The sequence below is a fragment of the Gossypium hirsutum genome, chromosome D07 (assembly GCF_007990345.1).
Source record: "Gossypium hirsutum isolate 1008001.06 chromosome D07, Gossypium_hirsutum_v2.1, whole genome shotgun sequence".
Classification (NCBI taxonomy): domain Eukaryota; kingdom Viridiplantae; phylum Streptophyta; class Magnoliopsida; order Malvales; family Malvaceae; genus Gossypium; species Gossypium hirsutum.
Window position 1 is genome coordinate 59,163,193 of NC_053443.1, and position 16,140 is coordinate 59,179,332.

General features: G+C 30.3%; 1 protein-coding gene across 1 annotated transcript; it reads left to right on the top strand.

Annotated features, from left to right (window-relative positions):
- Positions 1-7,987: 7,987 nt before the first annotated feature.
- Positions 7,988-8,762, top strand: LOC107935834 (glutaredoxin-C1). The gene has a single exon (XM_016868452.2). It carries the CDS (start codon positions 8,067-8,069, stop codon positions 8,445-8,447), a length of 381 nt encoding a protein of 126 aa, XP_016723941.1. The 5' UTR covers positions 7,988-8,066; the 3' UTR covers positions 8,448-8,762.
- The last annotated feature ends 7,378 nt before the right edge of the window (positions 8,763-16,140 follow it).

Genomic DNA, 16,140 nt, shown 5'->3' on the forward strand with positions numbered 1-16,140 from the left:
GTAATTCACCAATTTATATATCTTTCAAACATAGTAATTTGAAAACAATAAGAATATACTAGTAATAACTTTGGCTTGAAAAAGGTTTAAAGAGTAAAATTTCAAAGTTTAAAAGTTGGCATCGATATTTCATAATTGGTATCGATACTGTATCGGTACCTTACAAAAAATCGATACCAATTTATGATTCTGCTTACTATATCAAAACTTAGGTATCAATACTATATGAAAAAGTATCGATATTTAAATAAAATTCGATACCAATTTAGCATTTTGTTTGTTTTAAAACTGTTTATATGGTAAGGTATTGATACCAAATGCCAAAATATCGATACCTTATTTCAAAAGTGGTAAAATCTCATCCTTAACAAATTCATTTCATGCCAAGTACATCCATGAAGTAAAAAACTATAAATTCACATATGCACACATCCAAATATCTAACCAATGTGTCTCAAATGGCACCTCAATTCAAGCACTTTATAAGGTTTATATCAAGTGATCAATTAGCACAACAAGACTACAATACACCAAGGTCTTAAAAGAGATCACATAGAAACACACAATCAAGACATCAACCATTTCATTCACATTCATACCAAATTTTCCAATGTTTAACTAACATCTAGCTACTTAGGATATCAAGCTTTAAGCTAAAATCACATACCAAAACCTTAAACTAGGCTACATACCAAAACATAATCTCAACTTCAACTATATATGCATATAAACATCAATTACTTGATAACCAAAATATCATCACATTTACAACAACATTAACCAAAAAGACCTCATATGTACATGCCATTACAAAATAGAACATCACCGCATTTGAGCTTGGGATTGTTGTTGGATGCTGAGTCGACAATAAAATGAAGGTACCTAACCTGTGCACGGAAAACAAAACTGCACGCTGAATATAACTCAGTGGTATTTCTGTAATCCAAACAATTTAAATTTTGATATAAATATGTAAGATGTAATATACAATGAAGAAATGTCATGAAGTATATCGAATTCATTATGCTAACTTTATTCACCAATGTTCACATTCAAAGTCTTGCAATTTCCAAAACATGGCAATAGCCTTTAAGAAGGCATTTGATAAAATAACTCACATGATGACATTTTTCATTCCCATTTTCACTTAATGAATGCATTGTTCATAATTTATCAATATTCACAATAAAGTCTACCATTTCATATTTCACTTATCATTTCATTTCAACATTCACATACTTTGCCATTCAATATCAAATGTCTTGATTTTTATCACTTAATTTTCCCTATTAACATGACTCGGACTCAGACGGATACACGGATCCAACCAACACACTAGTTTGGCACCCAATGCCTCATCGGATAAATTCGAAGTAATAACTGCGCCCAACGCTATATAAGTTGACACCTAGTGTCTCATCGGTTAAATTGAAGTAAATTGGCACCCAGTGCCTCATCAACTAGAGGTCAAAGAAATTCCTGAACTCTTCCTATCCTATGGCATGCCATCTATATCTGACTTAGCCCGAAACAGTTAATAGGGTTCCATTTCACTTTTCAATACATCCAATGTCCAAATCTCGTATATGTACATTATCACACATAGACATATATTCAATTCAATATTCAAATAAGCAACACATTTGATGATATACAAAATTTGTCCACTTAAATCAATTATGGAATCAATTCAGCCCAAAGTACAAAAATTTTCACCTCAATACTTACCATACACAACAATTCAATATGCAACAATTTATAACTTAGTTCGAATTATAGAAATACAAATCGTATATTTCGAGCTACTCGATGCCGACCTTGTCTTTCCCCTTCTTACTCAAGGATTCCGGAACGACATTTGCTACGGAATAAAATAATTAAAATAAATTAATAATACATAACTCAATTTTCATTTAATTTCAAATGTTATACTATATTTTGCTTAACCCTCAATTTAGTCCCTAAATCGAGACTAATTTTAATATCCATATTTAACCTCAAAATTTTATACTTATTTCACTCTAAGCTAAATTTAGCTTCCTATTTTCCAATTCTACCCCTTAATTTCAAATTTTTCACAATTTAGTTCCTATTGCTCAAAATCAACAATTAATTCCAAAATTTAGTCCTTTTCCACTTCTAACTTAAAAATCTATCTATTTAACCCCTAATACTTAAAATATTCAACAATAGTAACATCTAAAATCTCAAACAATACTAAAAACTATGACATGGGTCGGGTAACTCTAAGTAATGGGATTCCAAAAACGTAAAAATTATAATAAAATAGACTAAATTGACTATCCAATTAAAGTTGAAAGGTTAAAAGTACCTAAGTTTTCCGTAAGCTTTTCTCCTTTTCTTTCTTTCTTATCTTTTTGCATGCTTTCATTTTTTTTCACTTTATTATTATTTCTTTTATTATATTTCATTTTATTTCTTCTTTTTCTTCTTCTTATTATAATATACATACATTAAAGCCAACTTTAATCATAATATATATAATAACATAATATTAATTGTTTTTAACCCATGTCCATCCACTTTTAAAGAACAAAGGTATAATTACTACTTTAATCCTTTTAGTTTATTTCAACCTATAATTCAACTTTTAACTTTAATACGATTTAGTCCATATACCATAATAGCTCCTAATTAATATAATTTACCTATCCAAAATTTTATTCACTAGCTAAACTAACCTCGTAACAGAATTAAAATTTCTAGCTTCACTTTCTGACACCTTTAACTATCGGGTCGTTACATTCTCAATAGCTTCCTAAAGATCATTTGCTTCCAAATGAGTCTCCATGCTTGTTGCCCGGACATGATAGCCTTCTTCATTGAAAATAGGTGGTGCAAGTGCACTTAGAGGGGTTTCCCTAAATCCATAGAAAAAAAATTCTCTCAATAATAAGTTCCTTAAGAAGATGGCTTTAATACCAAATAGTTGGAATTTTCGAGAAAACTTGCTGTAAAAAAGACAATAAACACAAGAATAAGATAGAAATAATTTTTGTTGAAAAATATATGTTTTATTTAGCTGAAAAACCAATGCTTGTGTAAAAAAAAATCAACAATTAATAACGCAAATAAATCTCTAAAAATTAGCAACAAATTAAAAATAGTTAAATTATTTTGACCACACTAACTGAGACAAATCTTCAACAAGATTATATGCAAGAGTGTTGGGTTGTGACACTAGTATCCATGAATCTTAAAATCTAAACCTGAAAGTAGGAAAATAAATTTTCTGTCATTTTGATGCAAGGATTATTCTTATATACCATGTTTGTTATCTTCATTTTTTCATGCAGGTAGTATTAATTAGAGAGGCTTTCATTGAGGAAAGAGATGAACAGCCTTGGACATATACTTTATTTCTACAGCAACACAAAATATACGTAGTGACAACGGTGGTTAAAAGGAAAACGTTGGGGATGGCATGACATCACATGTGAAAGGGACAGGAAGCAAAATGAGAGACAAAAGCCGAGAAAAACCGTCAATGTTGTCAAAGCAAAAACAGTGTCAGTCATATAATAAAGAAGAGGTATGTTTGCGTCAGGCTTTACTTTGGTTTTGACAAAATAAATAACATCTAAATTAATGGACAGGCCCCTAACAAAAACATCAAAAAGGGCTCCACGGTGGGAGACCAAGGGACAGCCTGCTTTCCTATTCCTAATCTCTTTCTTTCATAATAATTAGTTTGTAATGATTTTCCGATTTCAATTTTAATTCAACCCATCAAATGAATTTACTGCATCTACATTTATATAACTGCATGCCCCATGCTTTACGTATCCTATGAATATTTTTCAACAAATTTCCTATCGGTTCAAATTTTATTATGCACCATTATAATGAGTAGATTTTTAGTTTTACTATGCGTGCATCATAGATAAGTTTTTTTTCTATACATTATACTGATTTATATTTGAATTTGTATTATACATGTGAGTTTATTGTATTTATATAATAGTAAAACTTTCAAAATTAAATTTACTTTTAACTCATCTCATGAACAGTTTTAGTATTAAGTTATATCGAATATAAACTTATAATTTTACATTAAAATAATAAATTATAATTTTAATAATTTAAATGATAATATGATTCTATGTAATAAACTTAGTTTATGAGCCATGCGATGCATTGACAACAATAAGAGGATAAGGCACGTCTGAGCGCACTCAAACCCACATCTTTTGCATCGACAACAATATTAATACCAATCGAGTTAAGACTCAATCGATTATTTTTATACCTACTTTAGTTTAGGAAAAAGAGGATAAAAAGATTATAATCTTTTTGTATAAACTATCATATTAAATTTTAGGATAAAAAGATATTACCTTCTTGAAGTTTAGTGTAAAAAATATTTGCCCCTATAGCTAGGAAAATGCCCACTTAAGAAAATCACAAAAAAGTGCCTTGAGATCTATTTTTAACATAAAATTTTAAGTGAAAAAGACTATTATAACCTTGTTATAATTTATTATGTATTATTTATTCATTTTAAACTTATATTATTTTTGAAAAGTCTTAAAAATTTTAATTATTTATTAATTTTGATATGAATTATTGAAAATTAATTTATTACCATTTTAATAGGAAAAATTTATTAAAATATGAAATTAAAGAAAAAAGAATTCATATTAAAGGTAATATATATTTGAGTTTAAAATATTTAATATGTATGTCTTTAAGATTTATTAAGAAAAAAGTTGAAAATTAGATTATGTTTAAGATATATAATGTGATTTATAATTTAATTTAATATAATTAAAATAATTTTATAATTAATTATATTTTGATTTTAATTAAAAATTATTGAATAAAAATAATGAAATAAAAAAGAATAAATAAAATAATAAGTAACTAATAAAGGATAAAATTATTTTTTAATTTAAATTCAATTAATAAATAAACCTTAGGGCATTAGTGTACTTTTCATCAAACCCTAGTTAGACTTGTTCAAGAGTCAAACTTTAGATAAAAATATTAAATTTATAAAATAAATTTAGATAAAAAAATAGAACAAAATGGACTGAAGTTATAAAATTTAAAGTTGTAGTCTGGACTTACCAATTTTTAAGGGGAGAAGCAGAAGGCGATTATTATAATTAGTGGAAATAATATCGAGGTAATGTTTTCCTCCACCAACAGTTTGTCTGCCGTTAATTACCAGCAAAAGTAACTAATTCCTCGACACTTCCCTTTCCAAGAAACCACAAAAACATTGGGAATGAACTAAAAAGAGACTCTTGTTTCAGTATAGCATAAATGTCATGCCATGGCACCCTGCAATTTCTAATTCAAAGATTAAACAAATAATATATCGGCCGGCCAAGGCATTATCCACTTCATAAGCATTGGGTCGGGGGTTTCACCGGCTTTTGACCACTGCATGCTTTTACCTTGTCCGACACCATTATCACTCCCTCACTTCAATTTTGTTAATGTTCTTACCATTCCTATTTTTAATATTAAAAACTTTGACTGACCATTGGAAACCAATCCTGAATTACGATTACGTCAAATCCATTCTTAAACTCTCGTCTTTTAGCTTTGTTTCACTATAAAAGGTAAAGCCAATAAAAAAGAAATTTAAAGTAGAGGGATAAACGTTGAATTGAACACAAACAAACCATGAAAAAAGCTGGCGATTCCATCACGCCACACCCAGCAAAGCTTCTGCTATGCTGCAGCACCTCGCCAGCTCTTTGTTCCAATTCTTGAATATTATTTAAATAATCTCAAAACCCCCACCATTTGATCAACTTCTGCCAACATATCCGACGACTATAATTATCTCATCAACATGATCGTCTTCTCCAACCTCTGCTTACTTTTCACCATTTTCATCTCGTGCTAGGGTTTAAATGAACACTCCCTTTTAAGTAGCAGCGCAACCAGAGGCATTATCAGCTACTCAATATTATGACATTTTGTTCATCAACAGCCCTAAAGGCTCGTGAATATGTTAACAACTCTGATATTATCTCCAATTGTGATTTTGTCTTTCTATTCTGTAGAGAACTATCATATAAGTTCAGTGTGGGAGCATCTGAACAAACTGAAGCTATGGTCGCAAGCTTAAGGCAAGGATCAAGCTCTAAATCTTTACCATATCGATCTTGTGGGATCTATGCTATGACTTGAGTTAGTAATAAAGCTCTCATCCCGATCGAAAATAATAGACTTGTTGATTTAACCCCGGCCGATGAATGAGAGAGCCAAGTCACATAAACACTTGAAAGAGTTTTCAACGTTTTTAAGGCCCTCAAGTATTATAGGACATGCAAATGCAAAGCAGTATAGCATTAATTACTACCCAATGTGTGTGTGCCCCCAACTTCAACCCACTTTCATTCCTCAAACTTCAACTCTTCTCTTCTCTCTTTTTTGACGTCCCACAACCCTAAAAGTTGAATAATCAAATCATCTCTGCTATACCTACGCATTAGTAGTTTCTGAATCCCCATTCACCACTTCCACTTTATTTTACTTTCCTTTTGACACCCTTCTACCAATGGAGCAGGCTAGATTAAAATGTGCTTCAAGTATTCACTTTTTTTTATTTATTTCATTAAAAGTTTTTAATCATTATATTAATGTGGTGTCACATTATTGTTAGCTTATAAATTAATGTACATTATCAATGCACTATAAATGATGCTTCTCTTGATCTCAATCCCTCAATAACTTGAAATAAACCCCCATAATATATATATATTAAAGTGCATAGGAAACGAAGCCGACAAGCACAATCGAATAAGATCGTATTCATCTTTCATTCCATGACGTTAACATATATACCCCACGACTTGTTCCCCTCTCCCGTTCTCATCCTTGCAAAAACCAAGAGCCAATGCCCCACCCCCCTGCATTTTACCCAAACCAGTAACCCCTTTTTTCTTTTTTTGGTTTCTCAAATCATGTACGGACACCCCCTCTTTAACTTTAACCTTAAAAAAAAAAGACGTGCCTTTTGTTTTAACCTTTTTACTATTTTAACCATTTCCCCATTCTTAGTTGAACTTGATGATCATGAGCAGTAACTAAAACAAGGCAGGCATTGTTGCATAAATATTGGACAAGACTTCATGTATACACTAAGACGTGCCTGCTGTGACCCATGGAAGCAACATTCCATGTGCTCACTCCTCAAAACAATTTCATCTAAAGGATGGTATTAACTAAATCAAATTTCATATTATATATTTTATACGAAAAAAATTCTATTGGTACATTTACATAATTTAAAAAGGTCAAGTCTTGTGTCTGAATTAAAATGTTAAGTTGTAAAAGTTTTAAGATTTTATGTTTAGATTTATTTCTAAAATAATATTAAAAGAGCTAATAACCATGAAGATATAGATATAATTTGGAGCATGTAAAGATGAAATTCTTCCATAGTTGAAGCTATCTAAGATGCTAAACAGATAATATTGTCTAGGAGACCCACATGTAACAAATGATTGCAACCTAACTTAAGCTAATTTATACACATGTCGACCATATATTATATATTCATATTCTTCGTTGATTTTCAAGATTTCCTGTAGAAAGAAAAGGAAAACGAAAGAAACCGTCCAAATCTAAGATAAACTACAATCACACCCCTTGGGAATATTCACATTCGACCTCATCACCTCCACCTCATAATTTAATCCATTATTTTAATTAAATTAAAATTTATTATAATAGATTAATTTACTTGAAAATCAACTATAATTAATTTAAACAAACAAAAGAAAATTAAAACTAAAAAATATATTTTAATTAATAGGAGAAGGTATATTTACATGAAATAGTAATGTTATGATTTGTGAATTAAGTGTAAATTAATCATACATTACACGGATTTGATGATTCTGAATTGTTAAATATTAAATCCTAAAAAAGTTGGCCATGTTTTGGATTCTCTTATTCCCTTAATCTCCACTTTCTCATTTCCTCTCTATAAATACCAAAATCATCATGTATTCCTCACTTCCAGCCAAAATCCCAAATCTAAAACTTCCATTCAACTCTATTATTTCTCGCTATATTTGAAAATGCATTGCCAGACGACAGGTTCATGGGGATCTTACATGCCAACCCCCAGGACTAGTGTTGGAGATCCATTGGAGAGGATAGAGAGGTTAGCTTCGGAGAATGCGGTGGTTATCTTTAGCATTAGCAGTTGCTGCATGTGCCATGCCATTAAGAGGCTTTTCTGTGGCATGGGGGTTAACCCTACTGTGTATGAACTTGATGAAGATCCAAGGGGGAAAGATATGGAGAAGGCTTTGATAAGGCTACTTGGTACCTCTCCTCCTGTTCCTGTTGTTTTCATTGGTGGGAAGCTTGTGGGTGCAATGGATAGAGTCATGGCTTCTCATATCAATGGCACTCTTGTTCCTCTTCTCAAACAAGCTGGAGCTCTCTGGCTCTGATTATCTTTACCTTCCATCATTACAGTTTTTAAAAAATGACTGGTATAGCAAACTATGACAGAGGAAGAGGAGTAGTGGTTGTGGAGTCTCCTCCATTTTGGATACAGCAGCAATGAGTCAATGACTGATATGTCTTAGTTCCTAGGTTTCATTTTCCTTTTGTCTTTATGTTCTTGTTGATGTTCTACAAGTGGGTCTTTATTGGTCTGCTTTGTGTTTTTCACTAATCTTGTTCTCTAGAGTGGAACATAATGGCTCCCTCCTCTGTACGAATCAAAAGAAACTATATATATAGTGGTTTCCAGAGTTTTCTCACTTTAGTTTTTGTTTCTGTTGCTCCTCTATACTGTATTGAATGTTAAGAGTTTAAAATGATTGATGGCTGACTATCTGACTAGTAAATGTGTTCCTTTAGAACTCATCCATGAAAAATCTAGCTATTAGTATATGGTCATAGCCATAGGGTACTCACACCCTTGAAAACAGTAAAAGACAAGACACTGGTCCAAAACCCAACCTAAAGTGCTAAGCACTACCAAGACTATTGTTGGGAAGGCAGGAACCCTTCATTTGGTGGGGGCCCATGCAATCCCACTTCTCCATCATCCATGGGAGCATGGCTCACCAGTCATAGAGGTTCAATGACCGCACAAACTTTTGTTTGCGGTGAGATTAGGCGGGGTTCGAGCGCCTATATGGTGTTGGGAGTTGACCAAATGGTGAGAAGCATCAGGAATTTATGAGGAGGTGGATGACACAGCCACCTTCCGATGGAGGCCATCTTTGGCTTGATAAGACTCGTTGATTCTTTTGCCATAAACTAAGACTAGTAGTTAAATTCATTTTGTCTCATTGATGCTAAGAGCATCCATCCCAATCCATAATCATTGATGCTAAACCTAAACCCATATATAGTTAATACAGTGCTAACATATTGGATCTTCAAATAGTAAGTCGAGTTCCAATGATAATCTTGGCAAGCCATACTTGAAAACTGTGGATTATAGCACAAAGGAATGTGAGTTTTGAGTGGATGAGTGATTGCTTCCCACGTACACATTCCCCTCCCCTATTAATATTATTCCCAATGAATATGTATGCGTGATGTAGGTTAAGCTAAGGAACAGTCACTTTGATATTGGGTTTGATAAGTGACTCATCACTTTACGTCTTTGGAACTTCAAAAAGACGGGGTCAGAGACAGTGAACTTGTATTGACATCTTATAATAAATAAAAGGAATGAAAGATATATAGCAAGGCATCTTTGACAATCCAATCTTAAAAGCTGGAAATTGATGTTGAGGAAACGCTAAATATGGGTGTTATTGATATATCTATATATAAATACCAATAGTTAACCGGATACCAATTTAATTTGATAAAAATTAAATTTTTTTATTTTACAATATAATAAATATTAAGACGATAGTCTTTTTATCTTTTCATATTTTCTAATAAAATAATTCTATGATATAATTTGAACTTGTGACACATAATTTTTAAATTTTAATATATTTTTTTATAAATATATATTATGCCATAAGATAAATGTATCAAAATTTAATATAGATATGTAGCTCATCAATCTATTATTTACATTTTTTTTTTGACATTACCCTAAACTTGCCTTCAAACCTAACAAATGGGCCAAGATGGGGAGGAATAACTTTAGATTCCATCTATCCATAAAATAGATTAAAATAAAGGTCTAATTTTGCCTCAATAGTTTTTGAATTTTTAAAATTTAGTGCATTTACTTTTAATTTTTAAAAATTAGTCTTAGTTATTTTATTTTAAAAAATAAAATCCAATTGATAATACTATTAATGGACATCCATTAAATTTGAATATGTGTTATAAATTGGACATTAATTTTGATGACAAATTTGAAGATAACGAAGTTGGAGAAAGTTTGAAAGTGAAAGGGAAGGAGAAAGTAGTGGAAGCTTAGTTAATTTTGGTTTGTGCATTCTAAACATTCAATATACTCTATATCTGATTTGTCGTAATTTGATACATTAAATTAGGCTCTTCAATATGCTCAAGGAGCTTATTCTCAAGAAATTTAGATATCTTTTATATGTTTATGTTGATTTTTAGCTTAAATCATTAATAAAAGTTTTTGCTTAGTTTTGCCATTTTTTGAGACCCAAATTGGCCAAATGATGCCATGAGGAACCTAACGATGTGATTGAGTTGGTGTTGGGAGACGATAATGGTCCAACCTCAAGAAAAACATCATTTAGAGAGGGTTTCGCGACACTAATGTCATAGAAGTCATAACACCCAGAGCTTTCACCTTGAGGATGCAAAACTTCAACGAAAAATCAACATAGAACCAACTCCAGTGATGTCGCAACATCGACCAGTGGGTGTCGCAACACCAAGACCCCCAAGATCCACAAGTTTGTTACTATTTTGTGTTTCGCAACACCGAAGCCTGGGTGCCGTGACAACGTTGCCCAACGGGGAGAAATTAGTTGCAAGGGTAGTCTTTTGTCCAACACATTACCCAATCAAAACATAGCTTTTAGGGGCATTCTAGTAAACTTTTTTTAGATTTTAATAAGATGTTTTAAAGGTACTTTTGGCTGAGAACAAAAAGGAGCCATCCTTTTTCTTTTCTTTACTTTTCTATCATCTTTTAAGCTTTCTAGTTAGTCTTCTTCATCTTTTCTAGGGTTTAGTTTCTAGCTTTTCTGGTTTAGTGATTTTTAGTGGTAGTTTAGTTAGTTTTTATTGTAGCTTTGTCTTCATGGCACTTTAGTACTCAAAACTCTTTTTGTATTTTCATTTTAATCCATAACTTTTAATATAACTCGGCTTCATTTTCTTTTCATAGTTAAAAATCTAAAATTTGTATGTATTTTTCTCCTCCATTATTGTTGTCATCATTTTCTTCAAGCAACCAATAAGAAATACCTAAGTTTTCTTTAACCCTATTTTTGTGCTTATTTGAGTGTGTGTTGGGTTGTTTTGGTTGTCCCGAGTTAGACTAGTGAGGTCGAGAGATGAACTAGACTAAATCGTCTAATTTGGTAAAATTGAGCCAATTAGAAGTTTAAGCCTTTTAGATCCTTAATCCAAAGACTAATCGGCAACATGGAAGTCAACCAACCACTTTTGTGTGTTGAATTGTTAATTGCTTAATTTTGATTATTTTATAATTTGGTCTTTTTAGTGTTAGGTAGCCAATTAGTGTAATTAACCCTTGATTATGAATTTTCGTAATATAATACTTAGCGAGTAGTTAGCTAGCCTTCCTATTTGTATACTTGTTGCTTATGAATCACTTTGTCCTCAAACTCTCTTAGGTTCGACCCTTGGAATACTCGAGTGTTTTGTTGTAACACTACAAATATTACAACTCGACTTGTCATGTAACACCCCTAAAATTTTTATATTTTAAAAGCAGTTATAAATCGAGATAGTATAATTGATTTCTCGATAAAGTAAAACAAGGAAATGAAAGTGATAAAAGAGAAGGTTGAGGAGTATCAAAGAAAGTTAATGTTAGCTTGATTAATTAACTCAAAATTGCCAAGGGGGTGAATTGGCCTTTTTAAAAATTTGCGGTTGCTAAGAAAATAGATATAGACAATGAACATGACGATATATAGTGGTTCGGGCCCAATTTCCTACTCTATTACCTTAGCTTTCTACAACTAAGAATTTTACCAAATTCATTAATTTGACAACCTATGAAGACAAGGTTTAACCTTACAAACTCCTTTAAGGTTTCTACCCAAACCTTAAGACAAAACCCTCTCAAAGAGAATAACAAATAAACAAACTAAGAGCAAACCCTTACAAGACCAGGATGTTTGCAAATTAAGCACAAATACAAGAATAAACACTTGAGTTGAAATAAATACAATGAAAGCTCACAAGTGTGTATAAAGGAAATTGTTGAGAATTGAAAGCACAATGTTGTTTTTGATTGATCTTTAAGCTTGATAATTTCTCTTATTGTTGTAGGGTCTTTGAAAGATGGTACTTATACCCCCTAATTGATTTCCAACCGTTGTGGTTGTTAGAGAAATGAATGGAGCCATTGGGGATGAAATAACCAGTGTATTTAATTCACCTGCAACCATAAGTATCGATACTTGCCAACAAAATGTCGATATTTTTAGCATTTAATGCAAAATTCAGTGATCGTTGGAGCCAGAAATATCGATACCAGTAAACTTTTATTGATACTATATGAAAAATATCGATACTTAGCTGAAGCGTTTTAGAAACAGAATGTCAATTTGGTACCGATTTTTTAGGGGTATTGGTATTTTAGAAATTATCGATACTGGCCAAAAAGTATCAACACTTTTTGGCCTAGAGCTATACTGACTTTTTTAAAAATAATTTTAACTTTGATTGAAAATGTTTAACTTGATTTAAAAAATTTTAACTTGATTAAAAATTTATTCAAAAAGTTTTCTAAGATTTCAAAATAGTAGGTTCAAAATTATATCTCTTAGACTTCATTTGAAATATAATTTTGCCACTTTTGTTCAACTTTAACTTTTATTTAAAAACATTTTAATTTGTTATATCAAAACATATTATCAAATAAAACTTGGTATAACCGTTAAATTGAAAAGTATGTTGTAGTATACTAAATTAAAGTAAGGATTAAATCGTAAATATGTAAACAATTTTGAGGTTCAAGTATAGTTATTTGAAATTTAGGGGAATAAATTATAAGCATGAGAAAAATTAAAGGACCAAAAGAGAAAATAACCTAAATTTCTTGATATGAAATTGGTGTGTAGGGATCAAATTGAATAAGTGAAGAAATATGAAGGACTAATAGCAGTTTTAGCAAAAGTGAATAGTGAATCAATGATGGAATTGTGAAGAAACACGAAGGATAAAATGATCATTACTCAAATTAGATAGTTATATGGTGTAATAATTAAGAAAGAAAAGTGTTAAATTATGATTGGTTGAATATTTTTATTATTTTATAAGATATTTTATTATTTGATTAATAAATTAAATAAGATATTTGTATGGAAACATGAAAATTCTTCATGCTTCAAATGCCACTTATATATACATGAAAGGGGACTTTCATTCTTTACAATTTGGTCCCTTACCATGAAAGCCCACTTTTTCTCCCAAATTCTTTGAAATTTTCCTTTGTCACCTAAAAGGAGAAGTGAAGTAGAGATACTAAAGAGTTAGAATATCATCTTGAAAGAAAGAAATCAGAAGTGGAAGTGGAAGTGGAGAAAGTTGTGGAAAAAGTGAAGAGATTAAAGACACAAAGTAAGTACTTCAAGAATTTTACTTTATTTAATTTTAGTCAAGTATAGGTTATGTTAATTAGTTGAATTAATTATGAATAAGCTAATATTATGTAATGAATTGATTTGATATATTGAAATGATACTAAAAGGACTAAATTATAAAGTGTACAAAATTTGATGACTTAAATAAATTATTAAGATAAAGAGTTCAAATGACGGGTTACGTATTAGTGAATTAGTTCCAAAGTGATATTAAAGTGAAATTATGGTAAATAATGAATTTTCATGATGCTAAGGACTAAATTGTAAACTTTGATAAACTTAAAATTAAAAATAATTGAAGTGAAGTGCATAAAAATCAGATATCTGAAGTAATAAATTATAATAAATTATTTGATTAAAGTGTTATGTGATAGTGAAATTGAATGAAAAGTGAAGTTAGCAGGATAATTATAATAATTACTTAGTTTTTGTAATGTTAAAGATTAGATTGCAAAATAATTAGAAATAACTACAAGTATTAAAAACATAAGAAAGTGATTTCTAGTATAGATATTTATTATGTTTTACTATGTTCATTAAGTGAGAATGAAGAAGTAATGGAATTATTGGAAACTATGAAAAGAAAGTTATATGAATTATAATATGTAAAGTGAAAATGTAATTAAGTTTACATGTAAGCTTCAAGGGACTAAATAGAATAATAATTAAAAGTATAACAATCAAATGATCTTTTATAAGAATCTAATATTTTGATAAGTGAAATAAGTGTTAAATGTTTATATGAGTGATAATAAGTAAAATTTTCACTAAAACAGTTTTAGGCAGTAGCAATAGTTCAACTTTGAAAATTCACCAAAAATTGTAGAGATCTATTTAGATGTTTAATTAAATATTAAATTAAATCTTATTGAGTCTAGTTATCATAAAAGAAACTGTAGCACCCCTAACCCGTATCCGTCGCCGAATTAGGGTTACGAGGCATTACCAAACAAACACAACCATTTTTTTTAAACCAAACTGATCACAAACATGGAATTTAAATCATTTTCGCAAGGCTATTTATATTTTACGATCCAAAACTAACCAAAAACATACTCAAACCTATACATGCCATAAGATCGAGTTCAAATTTTTTTACAAAATACCAAAAAAGTCGATAGTGTGATAGACTATGCTGATGATCCCCGAGCTCATAACGCGTCTCCAAAATCTATAAAACAAATGGACAAAAACAATCAAAGTAAGCTTTTATAGCTTAGTAAGTTTATAGCATATCTAAAATACATATAAACGAACATATGTATAATCATTATATGCTTATAATCAAGTTACATACATAATCATTAATTGCATATACAAATTCCAAATATACTTATCATTGGCATTTCATGAATGCATATCTATGATCTTTCAAATACATATGTTAAAAGCTTATATTTTTACTTATCAACTACATGAATCAAATGCACATTTATACTTCTAATCCACATGTGCCGATTGCATACATGTATATTCAACAATTTTCATATCAACCAATATATGTGTCTATTCACTAAACACATAGATTCAAACATTTATAAGCTCATCGAATACATATAAATAAATATTCATATACTTATTCATTATATATAACCCAAAATCATTTATATATTTATATATATCACATGCATATAATCACTTAATTTAACATATTCACCGGCACTTAGCCTACTAGGCTTATAGCCTGATTCAGATCACCGGCACGTAGCCTGCTAGGTTTATAACCTGATTCAGATCACCGGCACTTAGCCTGCTAGGTTCATAACCTGGTTCAGATCACCGGCACTTAGCCTGCTAGACTTAAAGTCTAAATTAATTCACCGGCACTACATCTGCTAGGCATCGAGCCTGAATACCACGGATATGAAATTGATCTTTCACAAAATTCTTTATAAGAAAATCTAGATATTCTTTATATCTCATATAAATCTTTTCAATAATCGTATCTCAGCAAGAATCGAATTATTATTCCAATCTTCGTAGCAAACATACATTTGAATAACATCTCTATAGTTCATATCATTAAATTCAGCTCATAGAACTCAATACCTACATTCGAATATTATATATATATTTTCTTTTATATTATAAGCTTCAACTTATAAAACTCAAAGCAAACATTAACTAACATACATATAATTTATGTGATTAATTTCAACTTATCGAATTCAATACATACATTCGGCTAACATATATGTAATCCATTAAATTTCATCCAACTTACAAAATTCGGCATATATATATTCGGCTATATATATATATATATATATAGAATCTATGCAATTTGTTTTAACTTATAAAACTCAAATATACATTAACTAACACACATATATATATACAATTCATACATTATATTTTAACTCATATACTTACACTTATACGAAATAACTATATATGT

Excerpts from the sequence above, each read along its gene's own strand:
- LOC107935834 (XM_016868452.2), top strand. The coding sequence starts at position 8,067 with ATGCATTGCCAGACGACAGGTTCATGGGGATCTTACATGCCAACCCCC.